Below are 14497 nucleotides of genomic sequence, written 5' to 3' on the forward strand. Positions count from 1 at the left end.
CTAGCATTAAACTGATCTTATAAAAAACAATCAATCTTAACATAATCACTAGTTAACTACACATGGTTGATGATATTACTAGTTTATCTAGCTTGTCCTGCGTTGCATATAATCAATGCGGTGCCTGTTAATTTATCATTGAATCACAGCCTACTTCGCCAAACATGTGATTTAACAAACGCATTCGTGAAAAAAGCACTGTCGTTGCACCAATGTGTACCTAACCATAAACATCAACGCCTTTCTTAAAATCAATACACAAGTATATATTTTTAAACCTGCATATTTAGATAATATTGCCTTCTAACATGAATTTATTTTAACTAGGGAAATTGTGTCATCTCTCTTGCGTTCTGTGCAACAGAGTCAGGGTATATGCAGCAGTTTGGGCCACCTGGCTTGTTGCGAACTAATTTGCCAGAATTTTACAAAATTATGACATAACATTGAAGGTTGTGCAATGTAACAGCATTATTTAGACTTAGGGATGCCACCCGTTAGAGAAAATAAAGAACGGTTCCGTATTTCACTGAAAAAATAAACGTTTTGTTTTCGAAATGATAGATTCCGGATTTGACCATATTAATGACCTACGGCTCGTATTTCTGTGTGTTATTATATTATAATTAAGTCTATGATTTGATAGCGCAGTCTGACTGAGCGGTGGTAGGCAGCAGCAGGCTCGTAAGCATTCATTCAAACAGCACTTTCGTGCGTTTGCCAGCAGCTCGTCGCAATGCTTCAAGCATTGAGCTGTTTATGACTTCAAGCCTATCAACTCCTGAAATTAGGCTGGCAATACTAAAGTACCTATTAGAACATCCAATTGTCAAAAGGTATATGAAATACAAATGGTATAGAGAGAAATAGTCCTATAATAACTACAACCTAAAACTCCTTACCTGGGAATATTGAAGACTCATGTTAAAAGGAACCACCAGCTTTCATATGTTCTCATGTTCTGAGCAAGGAACTTAAACGTTAGCTTTTTTACGTGGCACATATTGCACTTTTACGTTCTTCTCCAACACTTTGTTTTTGCATTATTTAAACCAAATTGAACATGTTTCATGATATATTTGAGACTAAATTGATTTTATTGATGTATTATATTTAGTTAAAATAAAAGTGTTCATTCAGTATTGTTTTAACTGTCATTATTACAAATATATATATAAAAATCGTCCGATTAATCGGCATCGGCTTTTTTTTGGTCCTCCAATAATCGGTATCGGCGTTGAAAAATCATAAATCGGTCGACCTCTAAAGCTTACTTCTATTATGACCTCACGGCGTTTTAAGATGAGCAGAGTCAGGGGTCTACAGGACTGAAGCCGTACTCTGCCTACTGCCATCATCAATGTAATATTGAATTACTAGTGTGAACGTAAACGTACTTACTGTCTCTAATGAAATGCATTGGAGTCAGAGAGGCTGTGCTATTTAAATAATATTTTCCTCACAGATAACTTTTTAATTATGCCCGGTGAATCTTAGCTATAATATAAACTGTTCTTTAAAAATGGATGTAATGGCGATCCCTGTTACCAGAAACAGTTTATTAACTAAGTAGAACCGTAGCTAGCTAGGTATTAGATCTACATACTAACCTATTCTACATAGTTTTATCTCTGGTGTGATCCGCAGCAGTCTCCGTAGCAGATCATTCTCCTCCTGATACTCTGCTACAGTTTCCTCAACCGCACCAAAAATCTCCACAGCAGCAGATGCCGTTAAACATTCATTTAAAAACACACAGAACAASTGTAGTTTAGATGTTTTCAGTGGACTGAGAGTTGGGTATTCAGCTCGTACGGCTTCTTGACATGGGTCCTCCTGATCACATTCACTTTTCACACAGGAAGGAGTGGATATGGAGTCTTTGGTATCAAAGCGCCCTTGAAMCTGCTCTTCCTCCTGACTGGTCCTGACTTCCTCCTGTTCCTCTTTAATCTGTYTGGTCTCTGGGTCCTTCTGTCCCAGACTGGGGCTCCACTCCTGCTCACAGTGCTGCTGCTCAGGGGGAACCTCCTCTTCAGAGACAGAGAGCTGCAGGGAGTCTGGAGGGAAGGAGAGGAAGAGCAGAGGTTTACAGTGAAACTAACATTTACAAATGTGGCTTTATACTTCAGAATTTGGGATTTGAGATCAAATGTTTAATATGAGGTGACAGTACAGAATGTCACTTTTTATTTGAGGGAATTTTCATAATATCCGTTTTACCATGTAGAAATCAAAGCACTTTATGTATCTAGTCCCCCAACGTGAATTAGTCATAAACGTTTGGATAAATTAACGTAGTATATTACAGTAGTCAGAAGTGTAGTATTTGATCCCATATTCCTTACACACATTCATCTTGTAAAACCACAAACTTGTTGAATGCATTTGCAGTTTGTTTTGGTTGTGTTGTGGGTTTTGTCCAATAGGAAGTGAATGGTGAATAATGTATTGTGTAAGTTTGGAGTCCATTTTATTGTAAATACAATAGAATCTGTTTCTGGACAATAATGAATGAATCTTCAACGATGACAAGTGAGAAAGTTAAAAGAAACAAAGATGACCATCATCCCCCCCCCCCCCCCAAAAATGCTGACCTCCCCTGTTATTGGGGAGGGGGGGGTTATGATCTTTATTCCTGATTTTGACGGAAATTATCTTCATTATTCATGATTTATTTGTGATTATCCATAATCATAGTATAATCCACATGAATGTATAAATGTTCAGAAACATATATTCTTATTTACAATGAAAAAATGACTCAAAGTACAATACATTACACTTGAAATGTTAGTCATTTAGCAGACGCTCTTATCTCCAGCAATTACAGGAGACATGAGGATTAAGTGCCTTGCTCAAGTGCACATGGACAGATTTTTCACCTAATGTGGAAATAGTGAAGGTGTCTGAATACTTTCCGAATGCACTGTACATACGTACCTGTTCTACATAGTTTAACCTCCGATGTGATCCGAAGCAGTCTCCGTAGCCGATCATTCTCCTCCTGGTATTTCAGTACCGTTTTCTCAACTTCCCCGAAAATCTCCACAGTAGCCGCAGTTAAGCGCTCATTTAGAAACACATGAAACGACTGTTGTTTAGACATTTTAAGTTGACTGGTAGCTAGCTAGTTAGCTATTCAGCTGTTAGCTTCTTCCACGAGGAAAGAACGGTGTTCACGAAAGAAAAGTCCACTCGCAAACTCACTTCCGCCTGTATCAGCGGGTGGCAAGCCCATAAACACAGCGCCTCTATGTGGATGGAGCGTTAACTACAAGGTACAGACATTTAAAAAAAAAAAATTAACCAGGCAAGTCAGTTAAGAACAAATTCTTATTTACAATGACGGCGTTTTATTTATATGTTTATTATTTTCCCCAAAAATAATAATTAAACAAGACAGGAATACCAACATTGACATTCATTGTACTGTTGAATGGTATGGCCAATTTAGATGACAAAAAATAAGTTAACTCACACATACACAAAATAAAACAAAATCCTATTAGGTTGTACATGTATAAGAAGACAGCATATAGTCATTACAAGCAGTGTAGTTAAACCCAAAATAAATATAGAGTGGAGTACAGCACAGAGTAGCAGCAGATCATCAACCCAGTTATGAAGGGGGACTAGACCATATATCCAGTATCGGCTGCCATATTTTGTAAAACACTGGACTTCTATTGGAGGTATTGTATAGAATCTTGTCCATATGTATACATTCCCTAAATCCCATTACCACATTTCAAAGGTAGGTACAGTCTCCAATTTCCAAAATTGCAATATGAGCCTTTAGGCTAATAGAGTACAAAGACAGACTTCACTTCCTGGTTATTCCCATCAACTGTACCAAACAGAGCGGTCAATGAGTCTGGGGCTAGAACTCTATCGAAGGCTTTAGATAAGTCATCAAAAATGAGAGCCCAGTAAGCACGTAAGTTGGGACATGTCCAGAATAAGTGGGTCAACGTCCCCTCATCCTGCTTGTCCGAGAATATTTTATGCAGTTTCACTTTTGAGTAATGTAACCTGTGTATCACCTTAAACTGTAACAGGTTGTGTCTGGCATTCACTGAACTGTGGTTTATATTCCTGAGAGCTTCTACCCAGTCCTCATCTGAGATTTCTGAACCAAGTTCTTGTTCCCAAGCCCTTTTAATAGTGTCTGTGGATACCTCTATGTGGGCCTGTAGCACATCATACAGTCTAGAGACTGGCCCTTTTGAATGGGGTTTGACAAGGATCAGGCTATCTAATGTAGGATTATTGGGCTTAATGCCATACTGTGGGATATGTGTCCTTAAGAAATTCCTGATTTGGAGGAATCTAAAAAAAAAATGTGTTGTTGGCATGTTAAACTTTCCCTGTAATTGTTGAAATGAAGCTGACTGACCATCCATGTATAAATTACCAATTGTTGTGAGCCCCTTCTCCCTCCACTGTGAAAACACCACATCATCCAATGCAGGGTGGAAAGCATGATTCAGGCAAATCGGGCTGTCAATGAATACAGTGGGTATGTTAATAAGAAAATACCTAATCTGTTTCCAGATCCTAAGAGTATGACAAATGACTGGATTAGAGTCATAAGTGTCTTTTTTCACATATGATGGACTATTAACAAGTGCAGGGCGTGAGGAACGTTGACAAGAGGCCTGCTCAATCAAAAGCCATATCATTCTGTCGCATCCCAGGTAAACTTTCCCTCCAGAAAGACACAATGTTCAGATTAGCAGTTTAAAGTGAGGAAGGCCAAAGCCCCCCTCTATCTTGTACTTGCATAAATGCTTCTTTGGAATTCTGGCTGCTTGTTATCCCATAAAAATGAAATTACTATTGAATCCAGTTTCTTAAAATAGCTTTGTGGTATGAAATTGGGTAGACATTGGTAGAGGTAAAGAAACCTGGGTAGGACAACCATTTTAATAGCGTTTATATGACCAACCAAGGAGATAGGCCTAGTTTTCAAAAAATCTATATTTTGTTTCAGCTGAATAATTTTCATGTCCCAATTCGCTTTCAATAGCTGATCAAGGTCTCTTGTCACTACAATGCCACGGCTTGTGAACTTGTCCATCACCGTTTCTAAATGGGGTAGATAGCAAGAAAATGCATATCCACAGGCCGTGATTTCTGCATCAATTCTCTTTTTTGCCAGTTTATCTTGTAGCCAGATGTATTTATAAAGTTTATAAAGTAAGGGGGGAATAAAAGTTTTAGGCTTGGATAAAAACAAAAGAACATCGTCTGCATATAGGGAACTTTTCTGTTGCGTGTCTTTTATTTTAACAGAAGCTAAATCGGCACATGCCCGAATGCGAGTAGCAAGGAGGGTCCATGGCTATAGCGAAGAGAGCAGGCGAAATAGGGCACCCCTGTCCACAGCCCTTGAACAGGCGGAATGACTGCGACATTTCCTGATTGGTTACCACGGACGCCATTGGGTGTGCATAAATAATTTAATTCAATAAATAATTTCCAAACTCGAAATGCTTCAGAACCGACATCATATACTTCCACTCAATCTGATCAAATGTCTTCTCTGCGTCAAGAGCTATTACCACTGCCTCAACTTTATGGTCATGATACATTAGGTTGAAAAGGCGTCTCAAATAGACTCTGTGCATTATACCGCCTCCAACGGTCTAATTTACTTCTGACCGGGTTGATGACTTCCGGAGCGAGTTCTGCTATTGTTTTTATCATTAGCTTACTAGCTAGCTAACTGTCGCCGATGCTTTTTCTGGGACTGAAATAGTTCGCAATGCTACGTTATTCGTTACAGGAGGCGAAGGAAGGTGCCAGAACATTTTCAGTCCTCCGTAGTTCAAGGTTTTCTTTCCAAATGTAATGGTATTGGAGCTTCCATCGTTTTCCAGTCAATGTAGAGCTCAGGAAGAAAAGTGGTGGTGGCAGTACGTCGTGACAAACTGTGCTGTCACCAAAACAACACAAAGGTGTGTACGACAACATTTCCTCGACAGATACTTTGTTGAGGAAAAATTGGCGGGCGACAATTCCTAAAAAGAGTGTGTTGGTCCTACAGGCTCGCGTGGAAACTGACATCAATCTGTGCTTGGACAAGAAGACTGAAACCTCCTGCTCCGACTGAGGGGATGAAAACAAGGTCGCTGCCAATGGACTGTGCTGTCTTTGTTCCGGTCCAGAGCATGGGCTAAAGCCAGTGTAAAATGACATGTGTTTATTGTTAGCAGCAAAACAATAATTGTTTATTCTACGGCATGTTATCAATCATTTGTGTTGTATATATCCAGTTTGGGTGGAGCTGTATTGGCTTTATTAGGCAATGAGTAACAGGGGCGGGTGGGAAAGAATCAAGTAAACACAGAATAGCCAGAATGCAAATTGAATACAATGTCAGAGATGTTTATTGATTAACTGAACTGTTGAACATTTTGCTGAAATACATTTTTTTAAAAACAAATCTATTCTACTGTAGATTTCTTCCAAAAGAACATCAATACTTATTTTTCATTAAAACCACTAAACTTTGCCACCCATGCAGGGATCCATTCAGTGCGAGAGACACTTCTGCAAGTTGTGGTAAAAATACAATGGTCAACCTTCTCTCTTATAGTTTTTGAAACCTGTAGATCTTTTATATCCTTTCAACTAGCATGTCCTCCTGTTGCACAGCTGACAAAGTCACACCAGCTACAACCTGCTGAGAAGGATTTGACCTTGCACCCTGCCAGTAGTAAGCATGAGATCTCTTCAACTTCAGCTCTCCATTCTGGATTATCTTCAGTAAGGGTCAGTCAACATAAACTTGGTACATTTGGGCACTGGACCTCTAAGAGTCCAAAGTGTGGTCTCACACACTGGATCAAATATGATGCCACTCTGGAGAGGATCCTAACCACGAGCATCTGGGGCACTTACGAAGCCACACGGAAAGAAGTAACAATTCTTCAGTGTGACCTGCTACTCCTGTCAGCTCCAGCCCACTGGCTGCCATGTCCATGGTAGCCCCCTCTTCATCTCCCATGGTCTGCATACCAGGTCCCTGTACAGCCACTGGCTCCATGGGTAGCCCCCTCTTCATCTCCATGGTCTGCTACCAGGTCCCTGTACAGCCACTGGCTCCATGCCCCCTCTTCATCTCCATGTCTGCATACCGGTCCCTGTACAAGGCCAGCTGCTCCCTCTCAGCTCCATGGTCTGCATTTACCAGGCCCTGTTACAGCCAGCTGTGCTCCATGGGTAAGCCCCCTCTTCATCTCCATGGTCTGCATACCAGGTCCCTGTACAGCCACTGGCTCCATGGGTAGCCCCCTCTTCATCTCCATGGTCTGCATACCAGGTCCCTGTACAGCCACTGGCTCCATGGCCCCCTCTTCATCTCCATGGTCTGCATACCAGGTCCCTAAACAGCCACTGGCTCCGTGGCCCCCTCTTCATCTCCATGGTCTGCATACCAGGTCCCTGTACAGCCACTGGCTCCCTCTTCATCTCCATGGTTTGCATACCAGATCCCTTGAACATCCGCTCAGCTAGGTGGTCAGCTGAGGTCTCTCCCCGGACATGGCAAACCTCTCGGAAACGAGAGGATGTTATTCTCATTTTTCTGAGCTGATGCCGTTCTGGGCTGCTGCTCTGCTCCCTTGTAGCGACCTGGACTTTGTGTGACATCTCGTAGGTTGTCTCTAATGCCTTGAGGTGGAACTGCTCCTGATGGCTAAGGACGTAAGCACACTCTGAAGCCTGAAGCCTGTAGCCATCTAATGGAAGTATTGGTGGAGAAGGGGCATCGGCAATCTTCACAATTTCCCGGGTCTTTGGCTGTGGAAGCTGATAGGACAGAACACTGCCGGCTTGCACTGGCCCAAAGGCGGACTCAATCAGGTGCACGTCAGCTGACATTTCCATTGTTGTCACAAGAGGGGCAGTAAGTGGAGAAAAGTTGGCATACGTTTCTGAGACGTGGAGTAGGTCCATGTCAGGCATGTATCCATTGAGTGCTTTGTAGAGAGAACTTCTGCAAAACATTTACTAATAGAATCAGTAAGGATTTACTGTTACATAGGCTGAATACTTTTCAGGTGCATTTTTTTATTGATAGACAAGTGTTCTTGGCTTGTGCCAATGCTGTTCTGTGTCTGTGCAGCTGTGAACTGGTGGTGCAGCAGGAATGTTTTGTTGAGAGTAGTGCGCTGTCTGGTAAAGAAGAGCCACCAGATGATTGCACAGATCACTTCCTGCAACACAGGAGCAGTGGCTTTGGACCACTATCACTGGTACGGACTGCTTAAACACCATCTGTGAAGATAAGACTGAAGTGAGAAACAAGAATGATGCGGCCCATAAATAACAAACATAGTAGTGTCTAGTCTTCTTAACTAGGGGCTCATTTAACTATACAGGAATACATTGTGTCTCAGTAACACAATTACCAAACACTGCATCAACAGATCTTTACCAAATAACCTGTTAAGTGGGCAATTCTAAATTGGGTTTGGGACCCATCATTAATATCTATCTACTGATAAGATTAAACGTTGACACTGTCTCCAACACATTTTGACCATGATGACAGTGTCCCACAGGAGATGTTTAACAAGGTCCCTAGTAGCTATCTTAAACTTGCCTGCTCTCATGCTGTGTGGCTTTTCACTCTTCCTCATGGACCTGTGACAGGCAGCCCTCACGGTGATCTCCCCTGTCAATGTATCTTTGTTAGATACTGTGTAGAAGACATGAATAACAATTATTTTTAGCTAGTGTAATAAATATCATTTATTATAACACAAGCATATTTGCTATTACGTTGTTATAACTAACTTCTTTCCAAACAGGGTTTCTCACAAACTCATAAGCAGATACTGAGACCCACACACACCCAGAGACAGATGGCTGACACAGACCTTTCATAAACACTGATAAGAAAAGGGTGCCTGGTACTGCATATCATGAGATACTGAGACACACACATACCCAAGGACAGAGGGCTGACGCAAACCTTTCATAAACACTGATAAGACAGGAACATCTACGCACACACAAAATCTCCTCTTCAGTCTGAACATTTTACAGAGACACACAGAAATGTCAAAATAGGAACATCTACGCACACACCTAATCTCCTGTTTTAGCTGAACATTTCTGAAGACAAAGAAATCTACTCAGAGCCAATGAGACAGTGATACTAGCCTGAAGGGGACCTCGCCCAACTCATCAGGACCAACCAGAGGACAAGAACTTCCAGACTCAACCTACTTTCTATCTTTGTATAAAATGTCTATGCACTCTGTTATCTGGGCTTCTTTCGGAGAGTTCCATTTGAGCTTGATGAAAGGGTCCGTGCACGCTATTTCAGATATCTTTACCTCTGAATAAATTGCTTTTAATTAAACCTCATCCACCCTGTCCAGAGTCTCTACTTCGTCTCAGTTCTCCAGTAAACTTGTGATATCAACACTAGCAAATATAGCTAGCAAGCGTAACTTAACCAAGCTAACGAAAATACACACATTCTCAGGTAGATTCTGTCAACGTTACATCCTTTTACGAAGTAACTAGCTAGCTACAGTTACTAGTTAAATTAGCTAGCTAACGTTATATCTGTCACTGACGTGGTACTCACCTTCATAGTTGTCTATGTGGCTTCCTATATACATCTTCAACCCCTTTTCATTCTTGCTAGCTGGAGTCTCGGAGGCTGATTTAACAATTCAATGTATATCAAGTCCTGAAGACACCTAGTACATAGTGGTAGTAACGTTATTTCGTCGATAACTAGACTGACCGGAAATTGCCAAACCGATAGGAAGTGTGTTTAGAATTTTCGATCATGGAATGTGCATAAGGGCTATTGTAGTATAAATGTCGGCCCGGGATAAAAACCTGTCTGGTCAGAGTGTATGATGTCAGAAAAATATGTTTTCAATCGGTTTGCCAATATCTTTGTCAACACCTTATTTTCTATGGGGAGTAACGACACGGGGCGAAGAGACGACATCTCCATGGAATCTCTTATCTTTTGTCAAGATCAGTGCTATTGTAGCTTCATACAGTGTTTGGGGGGGTTTGGCATTTTCTTTGGATTGTTTAAAAATTCGCAACATAAGTGGAGCTAGACTGGCGCAGTACTTCTTATAGAATTCTATTACATATCCATCGGGCCCAGGGGCCTTGCTGTTTGGAAATTGTGCTATCGCTGTGTTAATTTCCTCTAAAGTTATCCCAGCATCGAGTGCAGCAGCTCCCCCTCTGTATAGTTTAGGAAGTTCACATTCAGCGAGAAAGCGTTCCATAGTTTGTGGATCAGTAGCATCGCATTTTGATTGGTATAGCTCTGAGTAAAACTGCGCAAAGCATTTATTAATATCCTGCTGATCTGTTACTATTTTGCCCTTGTCTTTTATTTTGTGAATAGCTCTAGATGCCTGTACATGCCTTAGCTGTCTTGCTAATAATTTATGTAGTTTGTCACGCAGTTCAAAATAACTTTGTTGCGTTCTAGCAAGTAAAGAGCCCATCCATTTCGAAAGGATGGTATTGTATTCATATTTCAACTTCGTGATCTTCTCAAGGACTGTATTCGAGGAATTCATCCTAAAAACGTTCTCCTGTTCCCCTAACTCTCTTTCAATTTCTCTCAGCCTAGTATTGGCGCGTTTCTTCCTCTCTGGTGTATAAGAAAGGATGTAACCTCTAATCACAGCCTTTAGAGACTCCCAAAGGGTGGAGTCGTCAACATCCCCCGTGTCGTTAGCTCCGAGGAAAAAGACAATCTGCTCCTTCAAATACTGACAAAAAGCCTAATCTTTCAACAGGTATGCGTCTAAGCGCCACGGTCGCCGACCTGTCGACATATTGTCGAGTTTCAGCACCATGGACAGAGGAGAGTGGTCCGTAATTAGAATAGGGTGATAGGTAACCGACTCAGCTGCTGAAATTAGTTTGGAGTCCAACAAAAAAATGGTCAATTCTGGAATATGATTTATGAACTGATGAAAATAAAGAATAACCCCTATCTGTTGCGTCAGTCTCCAAATATCGACAATGTTAAGGTTTGTCATCAATGTATTTAGACAGACACCGGCATTTGATTGTTGAAGTGACCTTGATAGCTGTTTATCTAAAAGAGGATCTAACGTACAGTTAAAGTCACCTCCAACAATAACACTTGTATCCGAGATATTTGGTATGGCCTTAAATACCCTTTGAAAAAATAATGGATCATCGAAGTTGGGTCCATATAAACTGACCAAGGTTATTGGTTTCGAATTCAGTGTACCAGCCACAATAATATACCGACCATTAGGATCTGAAATCAAGGATGAGTACACGAAAGGAATGTTTTTCCTTATCAGGATTGCAACCCCTCTCGCTTTTGCATCACAATTAGACTGGTATATCTGACCGATCCAGCCGACTCGTAGCTTGTCCTGAGCGGAGCGTTTCATATGCGTTTCTTGAAGAAGCACTATGTCAGCGCCCAGTGATTTAAGATGAGGAAAAAAACCTTAGCTCGTTTCACGACATGCCGTAAGCCATTACAGTTCCAGCTGACTATCTTTATTCCACCAGGTCTACTCTGTGCTCGGTCACTATGTGGAATTTCTTATTTTAGAGCAAATTGTTGCTGTCATACAAAACCCAGAAGAAAAACGTCCCGCAGTGCGGGAGCTTGTCATGCCACCTTTATTAAATGTGAACATAAAACACAGACACCACCACCGCCCCCCCCCCCCGTCCCCGTCCCCGTCCCCGTCCCTTTACTGAGTGACTTCCCCAAACGAAGCACTCCTTGACTAACACACAAACCTGAGGGTGTCTAGGCATACAGCTTGAACTAACTCGTCGTCTATAGATGCTCCGCATATCAACTAATATTAAATAATACTGAACTCTCACGTTAGGGGGTGAGTGGCGCTAAAACATGATCGGCTAAACAATGCTATATAAGCCACAACATCTCACCCATCATATAAGTCCCAATTTCTGATCTTCTGATCGAAAAGACATAGGCAGGAAATTCAAACACATTACTGGCCTGTATTTGGCCATTTAGCCGGTTGACATTTAGCCGTTCTGTATCCTCAGCCAGGGAACTTGCTTGACAAGAACAGATCGGCCTCTTTTGGGTTGTCAAAGTAAGTGTTGATCCCTCGACTGTCACCTTAAACCGGGCTGGGAAGATGAACCCATTCCGGCTATGGGCCGCCCTGCATTTGTTGCGTAATTCATCATACTCTTTCCGTTGGTTCCTCACCTCCAAAGTAAGATCTGGGTAGAAAGACACCCTGGCTCCGTTGTAGTTAAGGGGGAACTTTTGACTAGCCAGCTTGAGGATGAGATCCCTGGTCTGGGGATAGTGCAGCCGTACAATGAATGGCCTTGGTGGCGCGCCCTTGGCCGTCTTCGTTGCCTATGATCTGTGTGCGCGGTCGATCAGGATGGCCGTTTTGAAGTGTTCACTCCCCAGCAGTGCCAGTATCAGCTCCGAGACGAATTCAGTGGGTTTCCCTTTCTCAGTGTCCTCCTGGATCCCAAATACTCGGATGTTCTGGCGTCTTGAATGCGACTCGAGCATTTCCAATCGGGCTCTCAGGGTTTTGTTGTCATTTTTGAACGCTGCACACTGTTTCTCTATGTCCTGTAGCCTGGCCTCGTGATCGACTGTCGTCTGCTCAACCTCATGCACCCTTCCCTTACTTGCCTTCACAGTTTCAGTCAAAGTCCCAATACTCTTTGAGATATCAGCCAACCTTGTGTCCACCTTCTTGCTTAGTGAGTTTATGGCAGCCAGTATGTCACGTTGAGTAAAATCTGTGGGGAAGTCTTGGGAGCTGGCATCTTCAGCTAACTCCTCGTGGGTCGGCGATGTTGAAATTGGTTCGTTGTCGATCTCATTCAAATGATCTTGTTTAACGGCCCCATTTTTGGTGCCTTTTCCCTTTGTCATATTGCCAGACAATGTTTGAAGTTATAGGTTGTGAGAGGTTAAGATAAATATTAATTTGTTTCAAAATAGAGAGGAGCTCTAGCAAAGCACGTCTACTCCATAGCACGCTCTCTAGCGCCCCCTATGTTATATTACTTATTGTATGAACTGAATTGAAAGACAACTCATTGTAACACAGGCGACTCCTGAAAGCTGCAACGGCTTGGGACTTCATTCTATAGCTAGAGGACTCCTGATATCTCCAGGAGTGATAAGTATCATGTTTTGTTGTCTTTATCTGTTGTGGTCTAGTACTGTCTTTTTGACAGCTAGGGCCATCTACTGTAGGTGCTTCCTGTCTTCCCAGCGGCCTACTTGGTGTGTGTGAGCTGCTGACTGCTCATTATTTGCAGATAGTTGTAGACACATCCAGGATCAAGGGGCAGGGAAATGTGTGACTAGTTTTGGTAATCGTGCCAGTATTGGAGGGGGAGTGGTTTCACCTCTCCAACCAATCAGCAATTAGTACAGGAAGGTGCTCTCCACCTCTGCCAGGCAATTATCAATTAGTACAGGAAGGTGTGCTCTCCACCTCTGCCAGGCAATTATCAATTAGTACAGGAAGGTGTGCTCTCCACCTCTGCCAGGCTTTATCAATTAGTACAGGAAGGTGTGCTCTCCACCTCTGAGAGGCAATTATCAATTAGTACAGGAAGGTGTGCTCTCCACCTCTGCCAGGCAATTATCAATTAGTACAGGAAGGTGTGCTCTCCACCTCTGAGGGGCAATTATCAATTAGTACAGGAAGGTGTGCTCTCACCTCTGCCAGGCAATTATCAATTAGTACAGGAAGGTGTGCTCTCCACCTCTGCCAGGCTATTATCAATTAGTACAGGAAGGTGTGCTTCCACCTCTGCCAGGCTATTATCAATTAGTACAGGAAGGTGTGCTCTCCACTCTGCCAGGCTATTATCAATTAGTACAGGAAGGTGTGCTTCCACCTCTGCCAGGCAATTATCAATTAGTGTTAGTACTTCAGTCTCCCTGGTTTCTCAGCGGTTTTGTGGCAAACTAAGACCGTCACCAAAACAAAGACGGCTCTGCTAAGTTATTCGAGGAACGCTCCACACCACTCTCTCATCTTACCTAGTTATTTACAGATTCTCATTTTGCTCTTTTGTAGCTTTGTCAACTATGTGTTTAAAATATATATATATTACACCCATTTTCTTCTCAAATTCATGACCTGCCAAACCGCGCTTCTTAAAACCTTTCACGAGTATCAATCCCGGATCCGGGAGCACCCCCACCCCCACACACTGATTAGCATAGCTAGCATAGCGTCACAAGTAACTTGTAGCATCTAAATATCATTAAATCACAAGTCCAAGACACCAGATGAAAGATACAGGTCTTGTGAATAAGCCACCATTTCAGATTTTTAAAATGTTTTACAGGGAAGACACAATATGTAAATCTATTAGCTAACCACGTTAGGCAAAGGAGAGGATTTTTTACTCCCAACAGTTTTTCCTGCGTCAGTAGCTATCACTAATTCGACTAATAAAATATATATAGCCA

General features: G+C 42.1%; 2 protein-coding genes and 1 long non-coding RNA gene across 3 annotated transcripts in view; 1 reads left to right on the forward strand and 2 right to left on the reverse strand.

Annotated features, from left to right (window-relative positions):
• The window catches only part of LOC112070139 (uncharacterized), a 4485-nt gene extending 1293 nt beyond the window's left edge, over nt 1-3192 (reverse strand). Inside the window, exons 1-2 of the mRNA XM_024137558.2 lie at nt 2944-3192; nt 1611-2060 (exon numbers count right to left, since the gene is read on the reverse strand). Of these exons, the coding sequence (XP_023993326.2) occupies nt 1611-2060; nt 2944-3109 (616 nt within the window). The 5' untranslated portion in view covers nt 3110-3192. The remainder of the gene's footprint in view (nt 1-1610; nt 2061-2943) is intronic.
• The window catches only part of LOC112070140 (zinc finger protein 681-like), a 92778-nt gene that overhangs the window by 49522 nt on the left and 28759 nt on the right, over nt 1-14497 (forward strand). The gene's annotated exons all lie outside the window — the stretch shown is intronic.
• Nucleotides 7851-9752, reverse strand: LOC139024243 (uncharacterized). Its single transcript, XR_011475528.1, has 3 exons — nt 9611-9752; nt 8092-8286; nt 7851-8005 (listed from the first exon to the last, which is right to left on the reverse strand). It is a non-coding gene; the product is annotated as an uncharacterized lncRNA (long non-coding RNA).

The sequence above is a fragment of the Salvelinus sp. IW2-2015 genome, unplaced genomic scaffold, assembly GCF_002910315.2.
Source record: "Salvelinus sp. IW2-2015 unplaced genomic scaffold, ASM291031v2 Un_scaffold1234, whole genome shotgun sequence".
Taxonomy (NCBI): Eukaryota; Metazoa; Chordata; class Actinopteri; order Salmoniformes; family Salmonidae; genus Salvelinus; species Salvelinus sp. IW2-2015.